Raw genomic sequence first — 24,312 nt, 5'->3', positions numbered from 1 at the left:
GCTGTAAAGTGGGTGCAAATCCAGTGCAACCCCCCCCCCCAAAAAAACTGCACCACATTAAGGAACCGGGAGCAGTTTTTCCTACATATTTGCCCTGGTTTTATAAATAGCCCCCATTATGTTTCTTTCTTTTTCACTTGCCTTTAAAATATGTGTTCCTGATGTTCCCCATATGGCTGCGTATCTTTGTGTAGATAGTATGTTACCTACATGAGTTAATAATCAGAATATAATGTCAACATATACAGGGTATAATTTGTTATATATTCGTGTACCACACAACAGACAATTATTGAACGATCCTGCGTTGTGACTGTTAACAGTGATCCACATGAGCAATGAAGCATTGGATCGTTGTCTCTTCGTGATACTGTAATATAAAAGGTATTCATTTAAATACAGTGTTGATGCATTACTCTGATGAAACTAGGACTCCTGCAATTAAGCACCTGGTTTCACAAAACAGATCTATTTTGCAGACTGTAAGACCCTCACTCTAAATTCGCTGCTATTTTAACAATAACTTATAAGGCTCGATAAAGATTTATTTTACATTCTTTCAATTTGGTCAATTCGAAAAACAGAAAGCATGAGATGTACTAAAACCTCCATGTAATTGCAGAGCCTGCCGGACTAAAATATGTTTTTCACATATAGTTGTTTTCAATATTGTAACTCAGTTATCAGAAGAAAATGGTTTGCAGATGCAAAGGGGAAACAGATATGAAAGCGAACTCCAACACGTTGCAGAAATATGCAATCCCCATAGAAGCTTATTATTAACCCGGTACCACTAAGGATTTGCAGAGCAGCGCAGAAAATACAGACACTGCTTTGTACGCGTCAGGTCTGTAATCATCACCCGTAAAAAGGACATTTTTATGTCATTTATAAAACATGACAATAAACTTGAAAAGAGTGACCAGCCCATTTCTAATTCCCCTGGAGATAAAATCTACATGTATACGGTATTGACCGTCTGTGTCAAATGTTATATTTTTAAAACCGACTTAACTGCATAAACAGGCCCAGAAGCTGCAAGCCTTGTAAAGTAGCCGTTATATAAGTAACACACTTTATCATTGTAAAATATGTAATGACACTAAATAGTTTTAACTCCTTAGTTGTGGGCTAAAATGACAGAAGCCACGTAATAAGTAGGAGTTACTACACCAGTGGTTGCCAACTCCAGTCCTCAAGGGCCACCAACAGGTCAGGTTTTCAGGCTATCCCTGCTTTAGCACAGATGGCTCAATCAGTGGGTCAGTTTCAGACCGCACCACCTGTGCTGAAGCAGGGATATCCTGGAAACCTGACCTGTTGGTGGCCCTTGGGGACTGGAGTTGGCCGCCCCTGTACCACACACTGCAGTTAAACACCCTGTGCTGAACATTAACAGGCGTCACTTTAGATACGTGAGTAAGTAATATTACTCCTAGGTATATACATATATTTGTACGTGGATACAAGGAGGGAATGCATTACATGGCCATGTACATATCTTGCTGTACGGATTTATAATACACACACCAACACGTACATCAAATCAATCCAAATGACCATTTGATGCTATGATACATGCGAGGCGCTGTGACAGATCCCATTACGTGGCGATACCACGGACACGATGACAGCAAATGTACGTGTAACTATTTCATTCTTTGATTAGTGAAAGAATATAGGCCCAGCAGAGTATTGAGAAAGAAGCTTAAAATAGAGCTTTCCAATGAATTGCCGACCCCTGTTGATCTGAAAGCATCCACTCGTTTGTGGAGCCTGCCTGTGTTGATTTAATTACGCTATCAAAGTGGTATTCTGCACTTTTAGATCTTTGCCTTTTTTTTTTTATAGATATTGGAGATGAGGACATTGGCTTTTCTTTTCAAACCGAGCTTCTGGTTACTCCTCGTGGTAAAAAAAAAAAAAGAAAGAAAGAAGAAAAGATGTTATTTTCTTCCAGTAAAGGCAGCAGCCGGTGATCACAAGGCAACGGGTTAAATGTAAGATCTATACAAGGTTTTGAAGTTGATTAAAACTTGGGCTTTGCATTAAACAGTATCACTTCCACATGGGTTGCTGTTAATGCTGTTAGAGGAGCCGCATGAGAAGCCCAGTGTGCCGTGACCTCCCTCACCCTGCAGCCACCCACTATGGCTTCTTGATTAGCATCCTACCTGGCTCTCCGAGGAATTCCCATCGTCCCCCAGGAGCTCATTCCGCACTTCGTCACTGTAGGCAATCCGTGACCTTTTCTGCAAAACAAAAACAAAGGAGGGAGGAAAAAAAAAAAAAGTGTAAGCATAATAAATCTTGGAAATAAATATGAAGGTAGCAGGGTGATCCCTACCCAGGAGAGCCCCCTAATGGAAGCATGTCTGATACAATCCCAGAGACGCTGGCTGTTTGCAAAGGTTTGACTCGATGTGTGGCCCAAATCAGAGTGATGAGGGGGTCCTGCAGAGGGCTGGGGATTCACTAATAGCCCTTCTATAAATTCAACCGTTAATTTGGAAATAGGGTTCAAAGCAACAACTCTGGTTTTACAGCGTCCTCAGACTATGAACTTTCATGCAAAGCAACACTGAGTATGGACAAAAACATCCAAGGGTCCAGATCGTCTTCTACGGAGAGACAATTGGGTATAATTACAGCCGATGGGCGCCACGGTTTGCTACGAATGTCCCTAAGAAATTAGCCTGGGCTAGGAAGCCCAGGAGGGAGCACATAAAAGTAACATGGCAGACCAGGCAAGGCTCTGTGCGTTTACTATTATTTTAAGGATATCTTTTTTCTCAGGAGATTTCTGGAAGTATACCGGGAAACTCAGGATCTCTGTACAGTGCAGTGGTTTCATTTTTGATAGAAGTGCCTGGCAATACAGGTATTAGAGTGACTCCTTAATAACAGGGGTGGCCAACTCCAGTCCTCATGGAACACCAACAGGTCAGGTTTTCAGGATATCCCTGCATCAGCACAGGTGGTACAGTCGTTGACCGAGCCACTGATTGAGCAACCTGTGCTGAAGCAAGGGTATCCTGAAAACTTGGCCAGTTAGTGGCCCTTGGGGACTGCAGTTTGCCATTCCTGTTTGAGAGCATCTGCCTCGCACGGGCTAATAGGAAGTTGTAACGTCATAAATACCAAGCAGTACCAGTACTACTTTTACCGGTATGTATCTCGGGAATCTGGGGTATCCCTGGGGCTCAAATTAACACAGCTCAATTACCGGGATCCCCTGCTCCCAACCCTGGAAAAATATAGGGGTACAGGGAGGACTGCCGCTATAAAGAAAAGGCTTGAAATAATCTGATTTACATGTAGGAATAAAACAATACAAATCATTACATGCATGTTCTATCCTTTTAGAAGCATGTTATAGCTTTTTAACTACGTCTGTGCTGGAGAGGTAGCAAAAAGCTTGTGCCGGGGAGACGTTATTTCTGCATGAATTCATTGATGCAATGAGGGTTGACTAAGCCACAATGTAAGAGTCTATTTGGGGGGTTGGCCATCTTGTGGAACGGAAAATTAAAGACATGTTATCTTTCACTAGTCTGTCATTTGTTGATGATACAGGCTCAATACATGCAACGGAATACAAATAATAAGCAGCACAATCCCAGTCATTACAAAGATGTTGTTAATGTTTAGAAGCTATGAGAAGTATATTCAAATCAGAGAACATGGGAAATATCAGGGAACAGTCAGCTGTGATCTGACACATAACGCCCAATGAGGACTCATCGCTCATTGACCCGCACCAACATGGAGGACAGAAGGGTCTTATTGCAAGCAGCATCCAGGAAAATGCACCATGCTGCAACATCAAACACATTTCAAGAAGATGACAATGATAGAATTCAAGCCAGTGTATCGGTTCTGGAGGTAGCTTGGTTCCTTGCTGGCTTTTTATAGGACTACTATCAAATTACCGTATTTGCCCGATTATAGGGCAACCCCGAAAATAAGACGACCCTCTAATTTTTGAAGCAGCTGGAAAGCAAATAGTTTACACGCCCTCTCCCCCCCACCCGTCTCTTTCTGTGTGTGTGTGTGTGTGTGTGTGTCTCTCTCTCTCTGTGTGCGTCTCTCACTCACTGTGTGTCTCTCATTCTTTGTTTGTGTCTGTGTGCTTGTCTCTTTCAGTTTGAGCATCCTGCCACAAGCAACATGGCTGCTTCAGGACCCCAAGGTGGAGCTTCCTCCGTTTTACCCTCCTCCTTCCGACATCCGACTGTTGATTAACTAGCAAAGTGGGTGGAGCCCAATTATAAGCCAAGTCTGTACGTTTCAACGTAACTTTATTTTTTTTTAAACATCACCTTATAAAATCGGGCAAAAAACGTTATGTACAGTAGATTGACACAAGCTTTAGAGGTCACATTCACAGTTCCCTGTAATCCTGAAGAAGGTTCTAATAACTAATGCCACAACCTGCAAGGAATCCAATCTTAATATATCAAATGATATCAGCAGCAATCTCCAATCCCAGCACTGAGGGATGGTGAAAACATCATCAAAACCGAAGTTGCCATCATTGCTGGCAACTGCTAAAAAAAACTGATTTTAGTTACAAGACAGATACCCTTTTAAATTACAAAGTACTGTTTCATTTACCTTTGATATATTTATTTTAAGTTTAATATTTTTTTTGTAGATTAGCTATAAAATGTATTTTTCTAAGGTCCCAGTACTGCTCACCATTTATTTTATTTTTAAACACCACTATACATGTTTATGAAATAAAGATAGATATCTATCTAGATATATCTATATATATCTATATATATACATAGGCTATACGATACCGTGTAAGCAGATATCAGAGGCAGCACTCCAGTAGATAGTCAAAAAAAAGGTGTTTATATGTCACATTAAACACCTTTTTTTTGACTATCTACTGGAGTGCTGCCTCTGATATCTGCTTACACGGTATCGTATAGCCTATTTGATTTATATAGGATTAGCACCCACCTATATCTACCTGACGGAGTGCCTTGTTCTCATCTATTCACTATATATATACATATATATAGATATATATAGATAGAGAGAGAGAGATCTACCTATCTATATAGATCTACATTATATATATCTACATTTATAATGAATAACCACCAATGAGTCTCTGTCCTGAAGCGCTTACAATATAGTTTGGGTGCCCAGGGCACAAGGAGATAGAAGATATGAAAATATAAACCCTTTAATCACCGTCCTTGCAGACACAAGAACCTCCCTATGCGATTTCTTTACCTACCTGTAACTTAAAGTGAAAGAGGACTAGAATGGCCTACAACAGGGGTGGGCAACTCCCGTCCTCAAAGACCACCAACAGGTCAGGGTTTTAAGATATCCCTGCTTCAGCACAGGTGGCTCCATCAGTGGCTCAGTAAATGATTGCATAACCTGTGCTGAAACAGGGATATCCTGAAAGCCTGACCTGTTGGTGGCCGTTGAGGACTGGAGTTGGTCACCCCTGGTCTACAACATTATCCTGCCCATTCAGAAAAGTCGACTACAGTACTTCCCCAAGAACTGTGCCAATGTGGTATGCGAAAGAAAATGAAACCCTTTAAACAGGCAACAGTATCAGAGCTGTGTCTTTAATTATTCGTTTCATCACTCTGGGAGTGCAAAACCCTCGGCAGTATGCAAGAATATCATATGGAGATTGTTTTTGTTGTGCTCCTTTTTAACCAAAAAGCTAACAAATTGGCGGAGACTGCTCAATTATAACTCTCCCCTCCTTTTTTTCTATTTATTAAACATCAAAGGAAAAAGGGAAATTACAGTGGCATTCCCAGGTCAATAAAAGATAATCAGTGAAAGTGTTTAGCGCTACAATAAAAGGTAATAGCGGAGCACTGGAGAGCTCTTTTTTTTTAACCTTTATATGGAATTGTAGCAATGTACAGGTAGGTTTTACATGGGGTTTTTCCTGGATACATAGAATTGTGACTCTAGTATTAACAGAACATCAACCTTATTTGCTCAGACTTTTAATATGATGTAGCCTACTTAAAAAAACATTATTACCTTTAACTGTCCCATTACCTGCCCCTATAATACACAATTTTGGAAACAATAGGTCAGAAAAATGATTTAACATGGAATCATTACTATGATATATATATATATATATATATATATATATATATATATATATATATATATATATATATATATATATATATATATATATATATAATAATACACTAAAAAACAGCTGGGCAGAGGAAAAAACATATTTCGGGATAGATCATTCCTTTATGGGATCCAAGCTTTCATCAAGTCATGTCAAATTAAAAAGGGAACTGAAGCTGTTCAAAGTGTTAAAGTGTTATGCCAGAATATACTTTATATATACAAAATATATACTTTAAATACTGATCCCACAAATGTAAAATGTTTCAACCCGGATGCAGGAAGGCTCCAGCCCTCAAGACACCCCCTCGCCCCCAAACCCAACAGGTCAGGTTGTGAAGATATGCCCTGCTTCAGCACAGGTGATGCAGTCTTCGATTAAGCCACTTCTGCTGAAGCTGGGATATCCTTAAAACCTGACCTGTTGGGAGGGGGGGGGGGGGGGTTCTTGAGGACTGGAGTTGAGCACCCCTGCAGTAAGGTAATATGCATCACGTGCAAGGTAACAATTAAAGTCCAAAAATAGCTGGGGTTCACACACAGAACACATTATACATACTGCTAATGGTTCAATGTCCACAGAACTCTTCACCAGAGTCATCTCTTCATCAGCCCTGATAAGAGATTAAAGTAGCAGTTGAAACGTTGGCAGTATAAACGGACTCCATAGGAATATAAGTATTGGAGCATGTGACAATAGCACATGTAGGGTGGAAATGCAAACCCAAACAGCTTAAAGCAGCAATCCCCCCAGGAAACAATATGAGTTTAACTTGTATAATGTTAGTATCTTTCCCCTGAGCATGTCCTGCTCTTTAAAACAAAAACAACGCTTTTCTAGTGTTAAAAAACATGATATTCCTAATCTCTGGTTTCTGAGGTTAGACAGCAAGAGGCTCTGGGGAGAGCTTCATTTTAACCTCCTGGACACGGAATATTTTAAAATGCTTGTTTACCCTTGATTTAAAACAATAAAACCAGCCTAGGAAAGGGCTAGCAGACAACTTTTAAAGGAAATGTAAAAAGCAGAGTGCACGGCTGCTTTAACTCTTTGAGTGCCAGAGGGGCTGTGGCACATCGCGATCGGATCCTCGGAGAGATCACGGATTATGGGAGCGGAAGATAAATCCTCTTCCGTTCCCTTCCCTGTCTTGGCGCGCCATGAGGCATTGAAAGGGTTAACGTTTAAAGATGATTGAAAACAAATGTCTTCTCTTTGTGATATTTAAGACGACCGAGAGAACTATGAGGAACCATTACATTGGACCAATAAAATGTCTCTCTTTATTTTTGTTTTAAGTAATATTGAGGTGACATTCGTTTATTTCATGTTTATTGTCACATTTAAAATAGAATTTAAATGTTTACAACATTTCAAATAGGACAACCCTTTAAGCAGCGTGGCAACGAGACACATAATTCCTATTCTCTTTTATTGCAGAAGACAGAAATTAACGGTTGTGTAGTTTATGTGAGCGTCCAACCCAGGGGCGGGCAACTCCAGTCCTCAAGGGCCACCAGCAGGTCTTCAGGATATCTCTGCTTCAGCACAGGTGGTGTTGTCCTGGATTAAGCCACCTGTGCTGATGCAGGGACATCCTGAAAACCTGACCTGTTGGTGGCCCTTGAGGACTGGAGTTGTGCACCCATGTTCAATGTTGCTAATCAAACAGACAGCCAAACATCCCATCTGAAAAAGGATAATGAAGAGAAATTGCAGAGGAGGGGGCTTGGATTTAAAAGGATTCATACATTTCCCCTTCATAACTATCAACTGTATATAAATTTGTACTTAAGCCAAAAAGCAAGCGTGATGATTTCAGCTGGAAATGTCACCGTCTCAGCTACAGCTTGAAGCAGCCCAATTCATAATGCATTTTATAAATAGTTAATGTCTTCCATACATAAGCTAGCCAGGCAAATCAAGAAATTGTCAACATTTTTAGTCTTAGTTGTCAGTTCCCACTGTCTACTGGTGCTTTGTATGTACGTTTCTAAAGGAGACGGAAGCGTTACAGTGCTTGTAATGCAATGCATTTTCTAGGTTGCTCAATATGGTTTTAAGAGCTTCTCAAGCCAGATTTCCCCTGCTAAGATTTGTCAGAGGCAGGGAAAAAAGTTTTCAACCATCTAACTACCTTGTTAAGACTTTGTTTTATTTTCTTTTAAAGCCGTATCCCGCTTTTTCAGAAGCGGCACTGTAGGTGGTATTATAACAGGGCAACCTACTGCAGTTGTGAAAATCTAATCCGAAGACACAGACTATGATGATTACTCTCTTATTAATTGGTACTGTGTTAGCCACTTAGTAAGGGAATGTCACACAACATTGTCTCACTATCAATGATGCTCCTGGCAGCCATTTTTAGTTCCCCAAAAATACATTTTTGAGGATCAAAAAAGAGTGCCATCGCCAAAATACATTCTTTAAAAATTGTAAGAAAACCCCAAAGCTCCATTAACAAAAACAATTTTTTTTCTTTGTTTCATCAGTAGTTCCTTGCAATTCAAAGCAAATCAAAATGAAGAATTACCCGCACACAAACTATACCAAACAAAAATCTTAGGCCAAGAGCAACATTTGTCAACGTTTCAGTTCTGATGAGATTTCCCCTGAAAACCAAATCATTGGTACATTTTGCAGTAAGATTGTCGAATATATCTTTTGAATTGTTATTTGTGAGATGTTGTTTTCCCCTCTATATTTATACTTGGGATTATTTTGATGTTAACTAGGTGAACCAAGAACCACAATCTATAGCAAGGTGATCCAAGCAGTCAACAGCCTAGGTTTTAAAGGTTTCTTCAATTAACCTGGCTCTGATAAATTCTATAGGACATTAAAAGTACACAAAGAGATGGTCTACAGCACTGGTGCTCAAATCCAGTCCTCAAGTCCTCAAAGACTGCGCCTCTGATTGAGCAACTTGTGCTGAAGCTGGGATATCCTGAAAACCTGACCTGTTTGGGGTGTGGGGGGAGGCGTGGTTGAGGACTGGAGTTTAGCAACCCTGGTCTACAGGACTTTTACTGAAGTGTACCTCTTATCAATATATACAAAGGCATATCAGGGTAGATAAAATGGCAAATGACTACATGACTGTAGGTGGCCAATGAGAAGAAGGTACTGACCTCATATACGGATTCACACACAAGGATGTTGCTGAAAGCTATTTTTAATTTTCCAAATAAGAGTAACAGGTAAAATTTGTCATAAGCAAGAAAAATGCCAGATCCTGTGTTTAGGTAAAGCATTTAAAAAACCCTGCTTTGAAGCAGCAGTCCAAGCTGCCGTTGACATTTTTTTTCTTTTATTTTTTCCCCTTTAATATGTGCATCAATACAATCCACACAATGATAAGTTGTTAGCTAAATTGCTGATCGATCCGTTCTCCTGTGATCGATCGGTTAAGATTCGGCACGGGTTCACTAAATGGTTGTCAGTGCAGCAGAAGAGGACCAAAGATGCAAAGTTCTATGGGGAGGATCATGTGACCAGGCAGTCACTTGATACAATTGGTGCACTGCTAGAGAGAGGGCAGGGCTGAAAAAGGGTTGTGCCAGAGCCTGTTTCAGAAGAGGAAGAGGATGTGACTTTGCAAATGGTTGCTATAGGAACAATTTTTTTTTGACTACCAGATATCCCTCTTATAAACACTGTATAATAATAATAATAATAATAATTTTGTTTCATATATTTCTGTCATAACCGAAGAAGGACCCTGAGAGGTTAGAAACCTTGTAACATGTCACCTACTTGTTGGTCCAATAAAAGGCGTCATACCCCGTACTCCCTCTCCCTCCTTTGTTACTGCTCAAGTAAAACACGATGTTCTAATGAAGTTAAAATATTAGCAGTGTTTTCACATAAAAAATTGTCTGCCTTTTACGCACCAATCCCTCATCAGACAGACGCGCCAGCTTTATCCTGTCTTGTAATTTGGCTTGAAACAATTTGTTGGTTTAACCCAAATCTACACATTTCCCAGGTGAGCTGGATGTGTTCACAGAGAGGAACAGCAACATTAGAAATGAAATGAATTAACTCGGCTTAAATGAATTAAGAACTTTGATCCGCCATCCAGTTCTCTGTCTGTTTTTACATGCGAATTAGTGGGAATGCATTTCCCGATGCAAGGATTCCACCGAGTAATATTACTAATGTAAGCATAACAATGCACGGAGTATATTGCTAAAGCATACAAGAAGTTCATCTCCAAGGCCTACACATGGCAAAGCAATTGTTTAAATTGCCTCGCCTGGGAATTAAATACAATGTTATCATCCCGGCAAGCCTCACTGTAAATAGATTTATAATGCTTTCCATGTGCAAGCCTATGTTGCATATAAATTAAGTAATGATCTGATATTATAATACAACGAACAAGTCCCAACACCTGGCAGACAGGATATGCTAAATTACAACCTTAGCAGACACATCACAAATAAAGAGGGAAACGGCTGAAAGAAATTAAAGTGGCTACAAGTTTGCATATTTACTCCTGGATGAAGATATTCATACATAGGCGCAGAAAAATGATTATCAACAATCTTCCATAAACAAGTTGGGATTTGTTATACAATGCCATCTCTTGTTCCCATTTAATTACTGCACTTTATCGTAATTCTGCACTCTTTGGAGATAAACACCCTAGCCAATGGCGAACATTGCAATCCAACGGCAACAGTTAGCTCTGAGTAATGCAAAGCTGTGATTTATCTCATCCACATCCAAACAAAGGACTTTACAGATAAACAAGGCAAAGATTTCTGAAATGCTACAGCTGCCTGCTTTATTGACATCATTTGGAATAGTTGACCAATAAACAGTGAGTGTTGGACATGCAGTTTGTTACACAAAAGGCGAGGTGAGCCATCATCATACTGTACCACACAGCCTGGTAATGCTAGTCCTCACATTGTTCAATCCTCTCCAAATATAAAATGTCTGTATTTACCCCAAAATTCAAGATCTAAACAATAAAAACATAAATATATGAACATTATAGCAACATTTCATGTTTCCAAACTCCACTCAAAATAAACATTCTATAATATGACTAAAGTTAGCATTAAACAGACAACATTTTATGAGCTTTAAATGCAATTATTGCAGCTGCACGCTCCTAATAACTCTTTAACAAAACCCAAACACCAAAAAAAGAAATCCATAGGAGTACTTTTAGGGAGTTTAAAAAAAAAAAGGGGGGGGGGGGGGGAATCTATTTATTCTTTTTGAATCACAGAGAACAATAAAGATACTTTAAATTACCCATCTATAGTAACACGTTGTTTTGATTGGTGAGTGGATATTATGTTACAGAAGATAGTCCTAGAACAAGAGACTGGTGCAGTTAGCATCATTTTTGTCCAGCAGCTCTTAGTGCCAATGTATTAATGGCCTAATGCAATTTCTCTCCTGTTTGAGTCGTCATCTCATTTGGGGATTGTCCATAGAGTAAAAGGAGGAGCTACATAAAATACATTATATAGAGATGTATATCAATATCTGCATTACAGGGGAATATATTTCACCTTCTAATAGTGTCGATAAAATCTGCCAGGGCTGAGGGGATATAAACAGGTTTGTACCAAACAATCTGTGCGATGCCAACGAAAGAAGAATAGGGTGCATCTGAAAGGACACCCTTTCCCTACCCGGTCTTAGAAATATAGCATTAACCCTTTAATGCTGGTATCTAATCAGTTTTGCTACCATATTACAAACTTAGAGAAAAACAAAACAAAAAACAAACACTACACAATCTTTTTGTCAACTTCAAAAATGTGATGGCGGACCTCAAAGTTAACTTTTTTGTAACTTTTGCAAAGTGCAACACATTTGCACAACTCTAGTGAAGAGGAGGTTGTAGGGAGTAGTTACGTAACACGTGTGCATTTACATCCATATTGATTGACCCTAATGTGGTTGCTGTTAGTGTTATGTCTCATATCATCTCTTGGCATTATATAAATTCAAATATATAATACAAACAAATAGTATATGTGCCATATTCCACCATTTTTCTCTCTTCTTCTGGTCTCTCCCATGACACTGCTCATCAAATGACAAAACAAATACATGCCAGCCACAAAGGGTCATGCCACCAACTGAAGTCCCTCCAAGCGGGTGTCCCAACATTCCCTGTATTTCCCCTCAATCCATTCTTCCAGGGACAACTCTAGCCATTGTAGCAGTACAGGCATACCCCGGTTTAAGGACACTCGCTTTAAGTACACTCGCGAGTAAGTACATATCGCTCAATAGGCAAATGGCAGCTCGCGCATGCGCCTGTCAGCAGGTCCTGAACAGCAATACCGGCTCCCGACCTGTACCGAAGCTGTGCGCAAGCGGGGAGACTACAGAGCCTGTTACAAATGTGTTATTTACATCAGTTATGCACGTATATGAAGATTGCAGTACTGCACATGCATCGATAAGTGGAAAAAAGGCAGTGCTTCACTTTAAGTACATTTTCGCTTTACATACATGCTCCGGTCCCATTGCGTACGTTAATGTAGGGTATGCCTGTACATGGTAATGGAAGATTTGATGTTATATTACAACTTTAGCTTTTTCTGCAGAATATGCTGGCGACTTAACATTAAAAACACCAATTTCACACAGGCACATGTGAAATAGACATAGAACCATATTCTGAACAGCACATGACAAGTATACGGCGGCTGCATTAATGCTTTGGAAATATGACGGTTATAGAACTTTGAAATTGAAAGGTGCCAAATCAAGACACAATTTGAATATGATTATGGTATCTTTTGAGACATAGAGTTATTTTCTTTTGAGTCCGTTCCTCTCAGAAACCCTTGGTCACTGCTCTGCATAAAAGACGTCATCGCGGATTTAGATAAAACTTTGAGTTGCAGCGTTCAATGAGGAATGAGTTGCCAGGTACCTTTTATTCATTTGATTTAAGGACATCTTGCCTTTCACCCATCTATCCAGAGGACCAAATGAAATAGTTTTGCACCATGCAGAAGTTTCGTGTACGGTTATCTGAAGATATACAATCATTTTGCTGGAGTAAATCAAGCAATTTTTGGTAGTTCAGACTTGTCCATGTGTAAATCACAATGTGCTGCACCTGCTCTGGCAGTAAATGGGACACCTATTATATTACAAAATAAGACTGCTACCTAAATGGGGTCTTTTCCATGCTACCATCAGGCACTCCTCCAACGCCTTGCCTTTCATATACCCAAAGTATACAAAATATCAGAGGCAGTCATCCTATAGTTGACCCAAACAAAATAGGTTATGTGCTCGCTCCTTTTCCCTAATCTGCTCCGGCAACTTAACTAACAAGTACAATTAATCAATAAGAGCAGTTAGGAGACAACCTATTTATATATCTATTTTACCATGAGTTAAGAGCCCCTGCAGACGAACAATGAGGTATCTATCACATAACTAACCCGGTAGGAAATACATCCCAAATATAAGGATACTGCTCTCCTTTTAAAGACCCAAATCCCACCAATTTGACAGGTTACACTACGTAACAGATGAGACACAAGAAAAACAATACTGCATGGGAAAGGACTGTCAACTGTGTTTGTTCCCCTCCAATGATAAGGTAATTAGATGTAATTATCACCTGTCTCAGTACCAGTTATGTACGGGGGTCATGGGAAAGAATATAATATGCAGAGGTAGGGGCAGAGAAAACTCTAAACTTCATTTTACAAACATTCCCAGCATAAAAAAACCTTGGACATCTTTATTTTCCCTGAACTTTCTTTTAAATAAATGTAATCATCTAGGTTAATCTATTAAACATGTCAATGTAATTAATTCAATTTGGTACTATGTGGAACTGCCCTTTAGTAGGTAGAAAGATGTGTATTATCTCTCTAATGACAGGATATCAAGGTATAAATGCCCAAGGTGTGGATAGCTGCAACACAAATGTATGAGACAGAAAGCAAATGATCCCACCACGGAAAACCAAAGGAAAAGAGGAATTGAGCCTCCTGCTGAGAAACCTGTACGTTCTTGTTTTCCTACAAATTATGGAGTGACTTAATGACTTAATTCTGAATTATTATGTCTGTGATCTGCCCCTCATTTGGGTAAATGAGAGTAATTAAGCATTCTTCACTGAAGTTACTATATTCCCAGGACTTGTCTTCAATACCGCATAGCAGCAGGCTCCCTACTTTCTACAATCTGCATTACCATACTGATGGACATTAAACACTTGTTAGACACAAATTATGGGTCTCTTTTGAAGTCCTATTGCCTGTCATATTTTGGGTACACCCCCAAAAACTTGCCCTTCCTAGCAGTTGCCTGCATTTCAAAGGCACTAGGGCACCATCGGCAAAATAACATTAAACAGTAAGGCACGAATGGAAGTTTGAATGGTCATTTTATTATATTTCATGGACATGTTTTTGTGTACATGGAATAAAACAAAATCAATAGGCTGTTTTTACGAAGCCTAGCTAAGCCAGAAGGCACTTTCATGTACATTCACTTGAACGGGTCAGAAGCTCGGCCCCTCTATGGAAAGATGTCCCAACGTCGCTAGTTGAAAAGAACAATAACTGATTTTTTTTTTTAACATTGTTGTCAGGGGGACATCCAGTGCAATACTGGACTTTGTAGATCTTGTAATATTAGTTGATAAATGCTGTTCATCAGCCAATTATGACTTTCAGCAAGTCGTGCAGAGCTGTGTAGTGTCAGCGCAATATACAGATACATAAATTACAGCATTATATTAAAAAGGCAAATCATGATCCAACACAAAAAAACAGAAGATATGCCATTTGAAAATACAATAACTCCAAGTTTAATACACCTATTTATTAACGATCGCTCCTTATATCGCTACGTGGCCCCTAGCTGTGTGTGACGCTAACACAGACATACACATTTTAGGTAAGAAAAAACATTTATTCTCTCCCAAATAGTATTGCAGCCCATCCCTAATACTTTCATAATCACGTTATGTAGAAAGGCAGAAGAAAAGTTACCAGAACTCAGTTCTTCTGAGTTCCACCGCGCTAGATCGATAGAGGATGACGAAAAGGTTCCTTTGCGTAGCAGAGACTGTTGCCTGTAGCTATGCTGTAACCACAGGGACCCTTTTGCCGCTCCGTCTATATGGGCGCTCTGCATGCCCAGAAGTGTGATCCAACAGGATCTCAAGTGAAAGAAGAACAATACATGTGCACTAGGGGTAAATATCACAAATATACATTTGTAAACACAATATTAAAAACTTTCAATCTAGTAAATCGAAGGTCAACATCTTGGGCAGTATAACAAAGTTTAAATGTCCGTGTTAGAACTGCAGGAAGGATAGCAAAATCCCCGGAACAAACGTCCGACCCTCTGCACGCCGACACTCACAGAAAACATCCACACGTAACATAATGGCGTGCGTATGACAGTCTCAACGCGTTCTGCATGCTGTACATGGTTCTCCTGAGGAACAGAGGGGTGGATGTTTGTTCCGGGGATTTTGCTATCCTTCCTGCAGTTCTATCATGGACATTTAAACTTTGCTGTACTGCCCAAGATGTTTACCTTCACTAACGTGATCGTACATTTTTCTTTTTTTACAAATATATTTATTGTGATATTTACCCCTGGTGCACCTGTTTTGATATACACACATAAAAAAAGGTTAGAGTAAAGGCTCCACGGATTTTATAAAAGCAATATTTTATTGAAGCCAAATAAAGTGTCCAACGTTTCGGCTGTCACAGCAGCCTGTGTGGAGTGGCACGCCTTGACAAAGGCTGCTGTGACAGACAAAACATTGGTCACTTTATTTGGCTTCAATAAATGATTGCATTTATAAAATCCGTGGAGCCCTTACTCTTCCTTTCTTGTGTATCCTGTACTTGGATTGCAGCGGACCTTACCTCATCGAGTTAGAGATCATTAGTATTTAGTAATAGTATTAGTATCTCTGATTTATTTTGGATTATTGATGTGCAACATTAAAGCAGTTACTGTATATGTCCGTCAGAGTAGATTATAACAACAAAGAAGTATTTGATAATCTAATAAAATTCTTTGGAATTGGTGACGGCGTGATGACCTCATCAAGTGCATTATTACAAAATAGCGTTTAGCGACAAAGATAAGCGCACTATACAGTGCTAAAGACAGCGCAAGAATTATGGTCCAAAAAGCTTCCATAAAATGTTTCCTGATAAAGGATGGTCGCAGGAGGAGAACTGAAAAAAATTATTTGTAAAACAAAGCAGCGTTCAGGAGCGGGAGCAGCTGGATCAACGTGTTATCGATTATGCAATCGGACAGCGGCGGTCTGTCTTTGGGCGCGCGTTTCAGTAGGAGGAGGACATTTTGAACAAACTTTATAGTAATCTTAGTGTTTCACATTAGATTTTAGCAGTTTAACATTTCTCGCAGTGTATCTGGGAATTGTTAAATAAATTGATGTCACTGTAATAGATGATCAGTTGATTGTCTACATTGTGCTGCTTATATAGTGTTATTCTACATAACAGGCCTACTACAATTGTGCACATTTTCATGGGGACAGAGACAAATATATAAGATAGTTTTTCATCTTAACCGTCCCTATTTTCCTGACGCGTTAACGTGTGTGTCTTCATCCAGCAGTTGATCGACAGGAGACGATGATATATACATTACACGGGTATATATATATATATATATATATATATATTTATTTATATCAATTATATTATATGCATAAATGTGTGTAAAACCTGAAGTTTGAAAGACGGAGATGTCTGAAAGTCAGATGCAAAGCAATTATTTAGCAGGGTTTTGCTGTCACCTAGCTGTAGTATTATATGTTGCACCATGACACTTGTTCACACAAAACTGCAACGGCTTCCTTTTCAAAAGGCTTTGATGCTTATCTAACGAATTACAATGTAATTAAGACCAGATATCAATGGCATTTTTTACATTTATCTGATGAAAGCACCCTGAACTTCTATCTGACGTATTAAACATAATAATATCGAAGGTAAAGTGGCAAAGGCACATTTTGTGGGAAAATAGGTCTTACGGAAACTAGTAGTAAATGATAAATTATGCATTACATTTCCTTTAATCATTCATTTGTTTAATGGCACCATACTTGCAAAAGATACCTAAACATTAATTTGCTTGTTTTAGGTCTATTTTTATTATTATTTAGGAATTTGAGATAGTAGCAGCAAAAGTCATTCCTTTTTAAGAGAAATAAAATGTATATGCACACACACACACCCATAACAGGCATTAAAAAAAAGGAACGTACATTAGCAATCATGTTTCTTTTTTCTATTCCCCCAAAAAACACAAAAACCTTTGAAACCGGGGAAATTTGTCATATGCTGCATTGCTCATTCCAACGGTATGCTACAAAACTGTTCTGAAACAGCCAGAGCTACTTTGTGTACAAATGTTACCTACAGTATATACTGAATACATACATTAAAGCAAAAATGTTACACACACCGTATTTCATCAAATCCCAAGCAGATCTAAATCAGGCTTCAACAAAATAGAAATGCAGAAAGAAATAGGAAAAAACATGTTGATAATGAAGAGGTCATATAGTATGAAGAATTGAATGACTTCTGGAGACTATGGAATACTTACAGATATACACAGGAAGAGTGGAATAGTTCTGCTGAAATACTGAATATTTAAAAAAAAATTAAATTGAAGCCTAGAAATGAAAGATGTTGGAGAGAGAGAGAGAGAGAGAGAGAGAGAGAGAGAGAGAGAGAGAGAGAGAGAGAGAGAGAGAGAGAGAGAGAGAGAGAGAGAGAGAGAGAGAGAGAGAGAGAGAGAGAGTGTGTATTCATGCAACCGTCTCTCTTTCGGGGTTTTAAGATTACCTTTGAGTATGGCAACCCTCAGATCGTTCATCTTATGGCCAGAGTCAGAGAAATGTTCGCCAACAGGACTGTCTCTTGTACCGCGTGTGAGAGACGGTTGCATGAATACAAATTTATGCAACTGTTCGGGACACTTAGCAGTGGCCTAAACAGAGATCGAAATTTTATGAGTCATTACTGACAGTAGTGAACTCTCGTCCCATAAGCGCTAAAGGCCATGTCTGTACATACTGTGCTATATGTATGCACACACAGCTGTCTCTCACACATACTAATGCTCCTTGTTTTTCCATCCCTATACACCAATAGGGACCACTAAGTATCCACACACACTTTTAGTTGTGCTACAAACTGTCACATTTCCACACCCACCCACACCATTTATATCCAGTCCCACTCCACACACACCTTGTGTAAAGCACTGTATATACTGTGGGCTCTCCATTCATTTTTATTCACACTGATACACATACACACTCTTTCTTCACTTGCTTTCAGTAACCATTTAACACCTCTAGCCATAAAACACATCCACACCGGGGGAAGGAACAGCACAGATAACATTCCAAGAGACACTGTTTTTAAGTATACCTTTTGCTTCATTCATTGTAACATCGCCGGAAGAAGAGATCAGTGTATCTCGAAAGCTCGCACAAATAAAAGCATTTCGTTAGCCACAGAACGGTATCATCTATTTATTTTTTGATTATTGAAGCTCGGCTAACACGGTACTGATATATATATATATATATATATATATATATACACACACACACACACACACACACACACACACACACATATATATACATACACACACACACATATTTTCACCACGCTTCTCCATGTAAGGAGCATGCTGCTGGTGAAAAGATTGGCCATACATATGTGAAAAAAACAGAGTGTGAATCCCTGCGCTTCTCCCATTGCGATAGCAATAAATTGGGAAATAAATATACATAGTGCAAACTAAATCTGTAAGACAAAGGATTTTTGGTTACATTCTTTGATCAAATAATGCCAAGCCTGCTACCCAACGTCAAGGTAAGTCTCAATAGCCGGACCCTATGCTAAATGCATACAAATGTTCTGTGAAATATACCCTGAAGGGGTTAATATACTAAGCATAAGCTTATGTAACTTAGTGCAGTTAAAAACTGGTATATTTGATCAAAGGATTTAACCAAAAGTCTCCTTTGTCTTACAGATTTAGTTTGCACTATGTATATTTATTTCCCCATTTATTGCTATCCCAATGGGAGAAGCGCAGGGATTCAGTTTCTGTACACCCCCCCCCATATTGGGTGCAATAAAGCGTGTAACATCGGTATGTAAATTGTGCATATATGTTCTGTGCGTGCATATATGTACAGCATGCACTGTGTGTTTATGTGGTGTGCATGTGTTTATATAGTGTTTCATGCATGATGCGTGTTGATTTGGTCTGCTATCGTGTGTTTTGTTTCTGATGTGTGTACACACACATACATATGTGATGTGCGTATACATGTGTACCGGGCTTGCTTATTGTATGGTGTGTACATGTGTGTAGGGTGCGTGTAACGTGAATCTATGTTTGGTGTGGGGGCCACCCGTTTCCTACACCAGTTGGTTGGGCTTGTAAAGGTCAAGCAACCGACATTTGGGAGGCTGGAAGACAACTCTCGCCCATAATCAATATGCTATATAGCCATCTTCCCCTTCCTAAGCAACATTTAACCTCCATTTATTTGCATGTGGCTGAAATCTTCCCGAAGAAAGGAAAGCCACATGCAAATAAATGGCGGTTAAATGTTGCTTAGGAAGGGGAAGATGGCTATATAACATATTGAATATGGGCGAGAGTTGCAGCACATTCATTTTCACAGACTGCAGAAAGGTTCTCCTCCCCCCGCCCACCCAAAGGTGAATTGCTATTTTAATAAGGCCGTCATCAATCTTCTTAACGCCGTTTTTATCGTGGTATTCCTCTTTGCTGCTGGAGGGAATCATTGGCTCAACGACCTCTCCAGCATAAAATGTGTTAAAATCATTTCACAAAAGGCACCTTTAAGTATGCAGATATATTCCAATGAACTTTGCAAGGAACATTGATGGGATAATTGCTTGACGGATACAGACTGAAATTGCTTCTTGGCTGTTTTGATAGCTAGAAGTATACCACTGATGCTGACCTTTCAACTGCACATCCGTTGGATACAGGCAAATGATTTATTTAGTCTGTAATACCAATTTATTTGAATTAACGTTGAAAATTTCATAGGAAGACAAATCTATTCCTGGGTTTTATCAGGAAGAAACAAAACTCCAAGATATACACAGCTCACCCGTCTGCAATATAGGTATATTATGCAAAACAACTTCTGCTGTAGGACTATTCTGGGTCTCTCTTGAATGCACCCAAAGTTTGGAAATGCAGAGTTATGGGTCTCAACCCAATAAACCTGGGTCTCTGGTCATAAAAGCACAGATCATCTGTAAACTTCCAATGGAGAATATTTGTATATTTCCAAATGTTGATCTTGCATGTAAGATCCTATAAAAATCGGTGATAACGTTCAAATCTGGGACTGTACCAACTGACTCATAATAAAACCAATTAATGTATGTTGACCTCGAGTCCCATACAGTACACATTTTTCAATTTTTTTTTACATTTTGGAAACCTGTGCATTTAAATTTGTGATTTATTTATACGTGCAGGTGCAAAGTGTACGCTATTTCCCAGTGCACAAAAAGAAGTTACTGCATAATTAGTGAGTCACATAACATGTGTAATCCAACCCGCCCCCCCCTCTGGGATTACAATTTTCACTTAAAAGGTTAAGGGCCCTAGAGGGTAATTGTATGTCTATTAATCACATGCGGTAGGATGACTGGGCAGAAGCCTAGTCCCCATCTAGAGGATGAAGGTGCCTAGTGATGTCACTAAGCAAAGATACTTTCTAGAATCCAAACCCCTCCCCTTACCTGTAGTAGCCGTAGTGATTCGTGATAACTCTATGGGGTATATATAGTGTCTTGCAGAAGTATTCACCAATAATCGCACAAACTGCTGAATTACAAGTAATTGTGCTTTTTTCCCCAGACTATTTTTATTCAACGCTACAGAGCTGTAGTGGTTAAACTAAACATTGTTATATGAGGAGGAGGTTAAATGTCAGCAAAGGAAGAAAAAAGGAGAAGTTTACTGGTTGCATAAGTAGTCAGGCCCATAAGTCAGTACTTGGTAGAAGCCCCTTTTGCAGCAATTACTGCTATGAGTCTGTGGATCAGTCTCTACTAGCTTTGCACAGTAGGATGGTGACATTTTTGCCCATTTTTAACGGGAAAATGGATCCAGTTCTAAAAGGTTTGTTTGGGATCGTCGATGGGCGGCAATCTTCAAGTCTCGCCATAAATGTTCGATTGGATTGAAGTCAGGACTTTGACTCGGTCAGTCACACAAGGCAGAGAAGCAACCAGTAGCTTTATAGTAAAAGGACTAAGAAAGGTGTTGGCAGACCGCAAGAAGGCACCGCAAAAAATCAGTCAGCAAAGGAGGTTGAAATAACGATTTCGTTATTTCAACCTCCTTTGCTGGCTGCTTTTTTGCGGTGCGGCGCCTTTTGGCGGTCTGCCAACACCTTTCTACGGTTTACATTCCCAGTGCTACGCACGCTGAACCGATGCCCTGCAAGTTCGCAACTCTACGGATTTAAGAAGAAGATATCCATATGTGAGCAAAACTCATTTATTCTGGGCATTCTAGTTTACCTTGGAGGTTTCTCTAGGCGCTGGGACCCATAGGACTCATTGGATCTCTAGACCAGTGTTTCCCAACTCCAGACCTCAGGGAACCCCAACAGGTCAGGTCTTAAGGATATCCCTGCTCCAGCACAAGTGGGTCAATCAGCGGCTCAGTCATTTTGACTGACCCACCTGTGCTGGAGCAGGGATATCCTTAAGACCGGACCTGTTGGGGTTCCCTGAGGACTGGAGTTGGGAAAAACTGCTCTAGACAGAGGGAGAGTCTTGTCTAACGCTATCCTCCACAAGACATATGCAGTTTATGTTATCTCAATGTACTTGCTAACAGGGTCAGGTTTGTCAAGATTATTATATCTGCTATTGAAGGATTTCTGTCATTCATAGACACAGTTTTCCTTTATTTTACAGTGTATCCTATTCTCTTGAGCCCCAGTTCTCCCTACTCAGGGAAATTCTATCCTAGTAAAAGGACTAAGAATGTACCTCCCGAGTATGGGAGCTGCAAAGGGGATGAAGCTTAGAAGAATATGCCTCCCTAGTAGTGAGAGTTACCAGGGAAGAAGCCTGAAGTAACGTATAATTTTTCCCGCATTGGTGTCTGACGTGAACTGTGGAATGGGGATTATCCCAAGTATGCAAATAAAATTGTGTTTTTACATAAAAGTTTCTGGCGCCCTTCATTCTACCTCATAGCATGCACGCCCAGCTAGCCTGAGGAGGTAAATAGAGACGCTGAGCAGCACCACAGTTTAGAAGACACCTCAATGTGACAAGTTTTTTGAGCCGGATAAAAGGGGGTTACACATGTAACACACACACACCCCTTTGTTTTTTGGGTCATTCCAAATTGGACTCTACAGTATTTCAATTGTTTAAAACCATCATATAGTCCCCATGTTCTAAAGAGACTAGATTAATAAAAGAAACTCTTTGCTCTATCGCATGTATAATCTTATTGTTATGCTCTTTTATGTTACAGTGTATATATATATATATATATATATATATATATATATATATATATATATATATATATATATATATATATATATATATACACATACACACACTTTTATGCGGCATATTAGTAATAAGAAAGGGTTAATAATGATAAAAAGTTGGGTTTTACAGAGTTTGGCTGTGCATTCATTTTTTATTTTTCAACTTTCCGCTGTTACGGTCACTTTTCAATAGCACTCCAGTAAAGAATTAACTCATGGAACTGGATACATATAGAAACACACAAAGATTTAGCAGATACTTTTAACCTATGAAACTGCAATTATCTCACTCTGATCCTTAATGAGAGTGCACCTTCAACAGTTCCCCAACGTGCTTCTCCTCCCGGGGCAACAGCTATATTATGCTGGAGTGATGCCTCTTATACCCGAGTGGTTCTACCTGGCAGACAATCGAGCGGACAAGTTCTGTATAGTGACGGATATACAACATAGCAGCATGTGCATGCATTCTTCAGAACCGGACAATGGATGGTAAGAATTAGAATGACAGTTCTTAGAAACATTTTCATAGGCATTGATACAATTCATAAACCAGCTGCCGGGAAAGAAAATGGAGTAAAATACACTTCCAACTGGACTGGGAGACACACACTGAGCAGTCACTGACATGTTCGTGAATAGAGCAACATAATATTGAAAGGACAATGACGGGCACTTGATTAGAACATTGTGGCTTAAGCATTCGGCTGCTATTCACTATTACTTTCACTGTTCATCAACGATTTGAACATAAAAATAAATGTTGCCATAGGTCAAAACTTAAAATTGCACTGTTCATGCGTAGTGATGAAAGCAGCCGTTCACTCCACAGAAAACAAACTAAAGAAAATGCCAGAGGGTGGATATGATGGTGGTCTTTACCTAACTGAAGGATATCAATATCCTTCGGGAACCAAAATGTTAGAAGAGCTCATAAAGTGAACATGAAAAGAGGGCAAGCAAGAAAGGGCCTTATTTACTAAGCAATGCTAAGCCATAAGACAGTGTAATACCCATTTACCACTTGGCAAACATGTGCCAAAGTGCATCTAAATTGAACACATGGTGCCGTGATGCTCAAGCAGTCCTAAAGGGCCACCAATGAGCCAGGCTAAGGTTATCCCTGCTTCAGCAGAGGTTGCTCAATCAAAATAACAAAAAACGTAAAGGGCGCGCCTATTTATTGAATACAAAAATTAATGTGCAATAATAAAGTGCATATCCTGTGATGATAATAAAAAAGATAAAGTAAAGAGTAGAGCGTTTATAAGTCATCTCATGATTCCTGACGACGCTATCCAAAGTGAAACGCGTAGAGTCGCGGAGGGTGTGTGCTGCCGGCTCCCATCTGTCCCCACAATACTGTCTGCACATGCTCTATCTGGGACCGGAAGTGCGTCACAAGCGGAAGTGACGCGGCGGAGAGACTCCTGAGTGACGGAGGCAGCGGTGAGAACGCCGCATTAAACACACACCATTGTGATGTGCCTTATTGTATGCGACACTGTGTAAGTGTACATTTTATATTTTCACATTCATAAAGCTATACCTT

General features: G+C 39.6%; 1 protein-coding gene across 7 annotated transcripts in view; it reads right to left on the bottom strand.

The window, feature by feature from the left end:
- The window catches only part of VTI1A (vesicle transport through interaction with t-SNAREs 1A), a 318,878-nt gene that overhangs the window by 271,265 nt on the left and 23,301 nt on the right, over positions 1 to 24,312 (bottom strand). For 6 of the 7 annotated variants that reach the window (XR_012803538.1, XM_075611886.1, XM_075611883.1 and 3 more), the window contains exon 4: positions 2,175 to 2,252. The exons of the other annotated variant lie outside the window; for it this stretch is intronic. Coding sequence is in view for 5 of the 6 variants with exons in the window: in XM_075611886.1 (XP_075468001.1) it covers positions 2,175 to 2,252 (78 nt within the window). In the remaining variant the exon portion in view is untranslated. The remainder of the gene's footprint in view (positions 1 to 2,174; positions 2,253 to 24,312) is intronic. 7 annotated transcript variants of the gene reach the window in all.

Source organism: Ascaphus truei, chromosome 8, assembly GCF_040206685.1.
Source record: "Ascaphus truei isolate aAscTru1 chromosome 8, aAscTru1.hap1, whole genome shotgun sequence".
NCBI classification, from domain to species: Eukaryota; Metazoa; Chordata; class Amphibia; order Anura; family Ascaphidae; genus Ascaphus; species Ascaphus truei.
The sequence above is the reverse complement of the archived record's forward strand: the minus strand, read 5'-3'. Positions and strand labels throughout refer to the sequence as shown.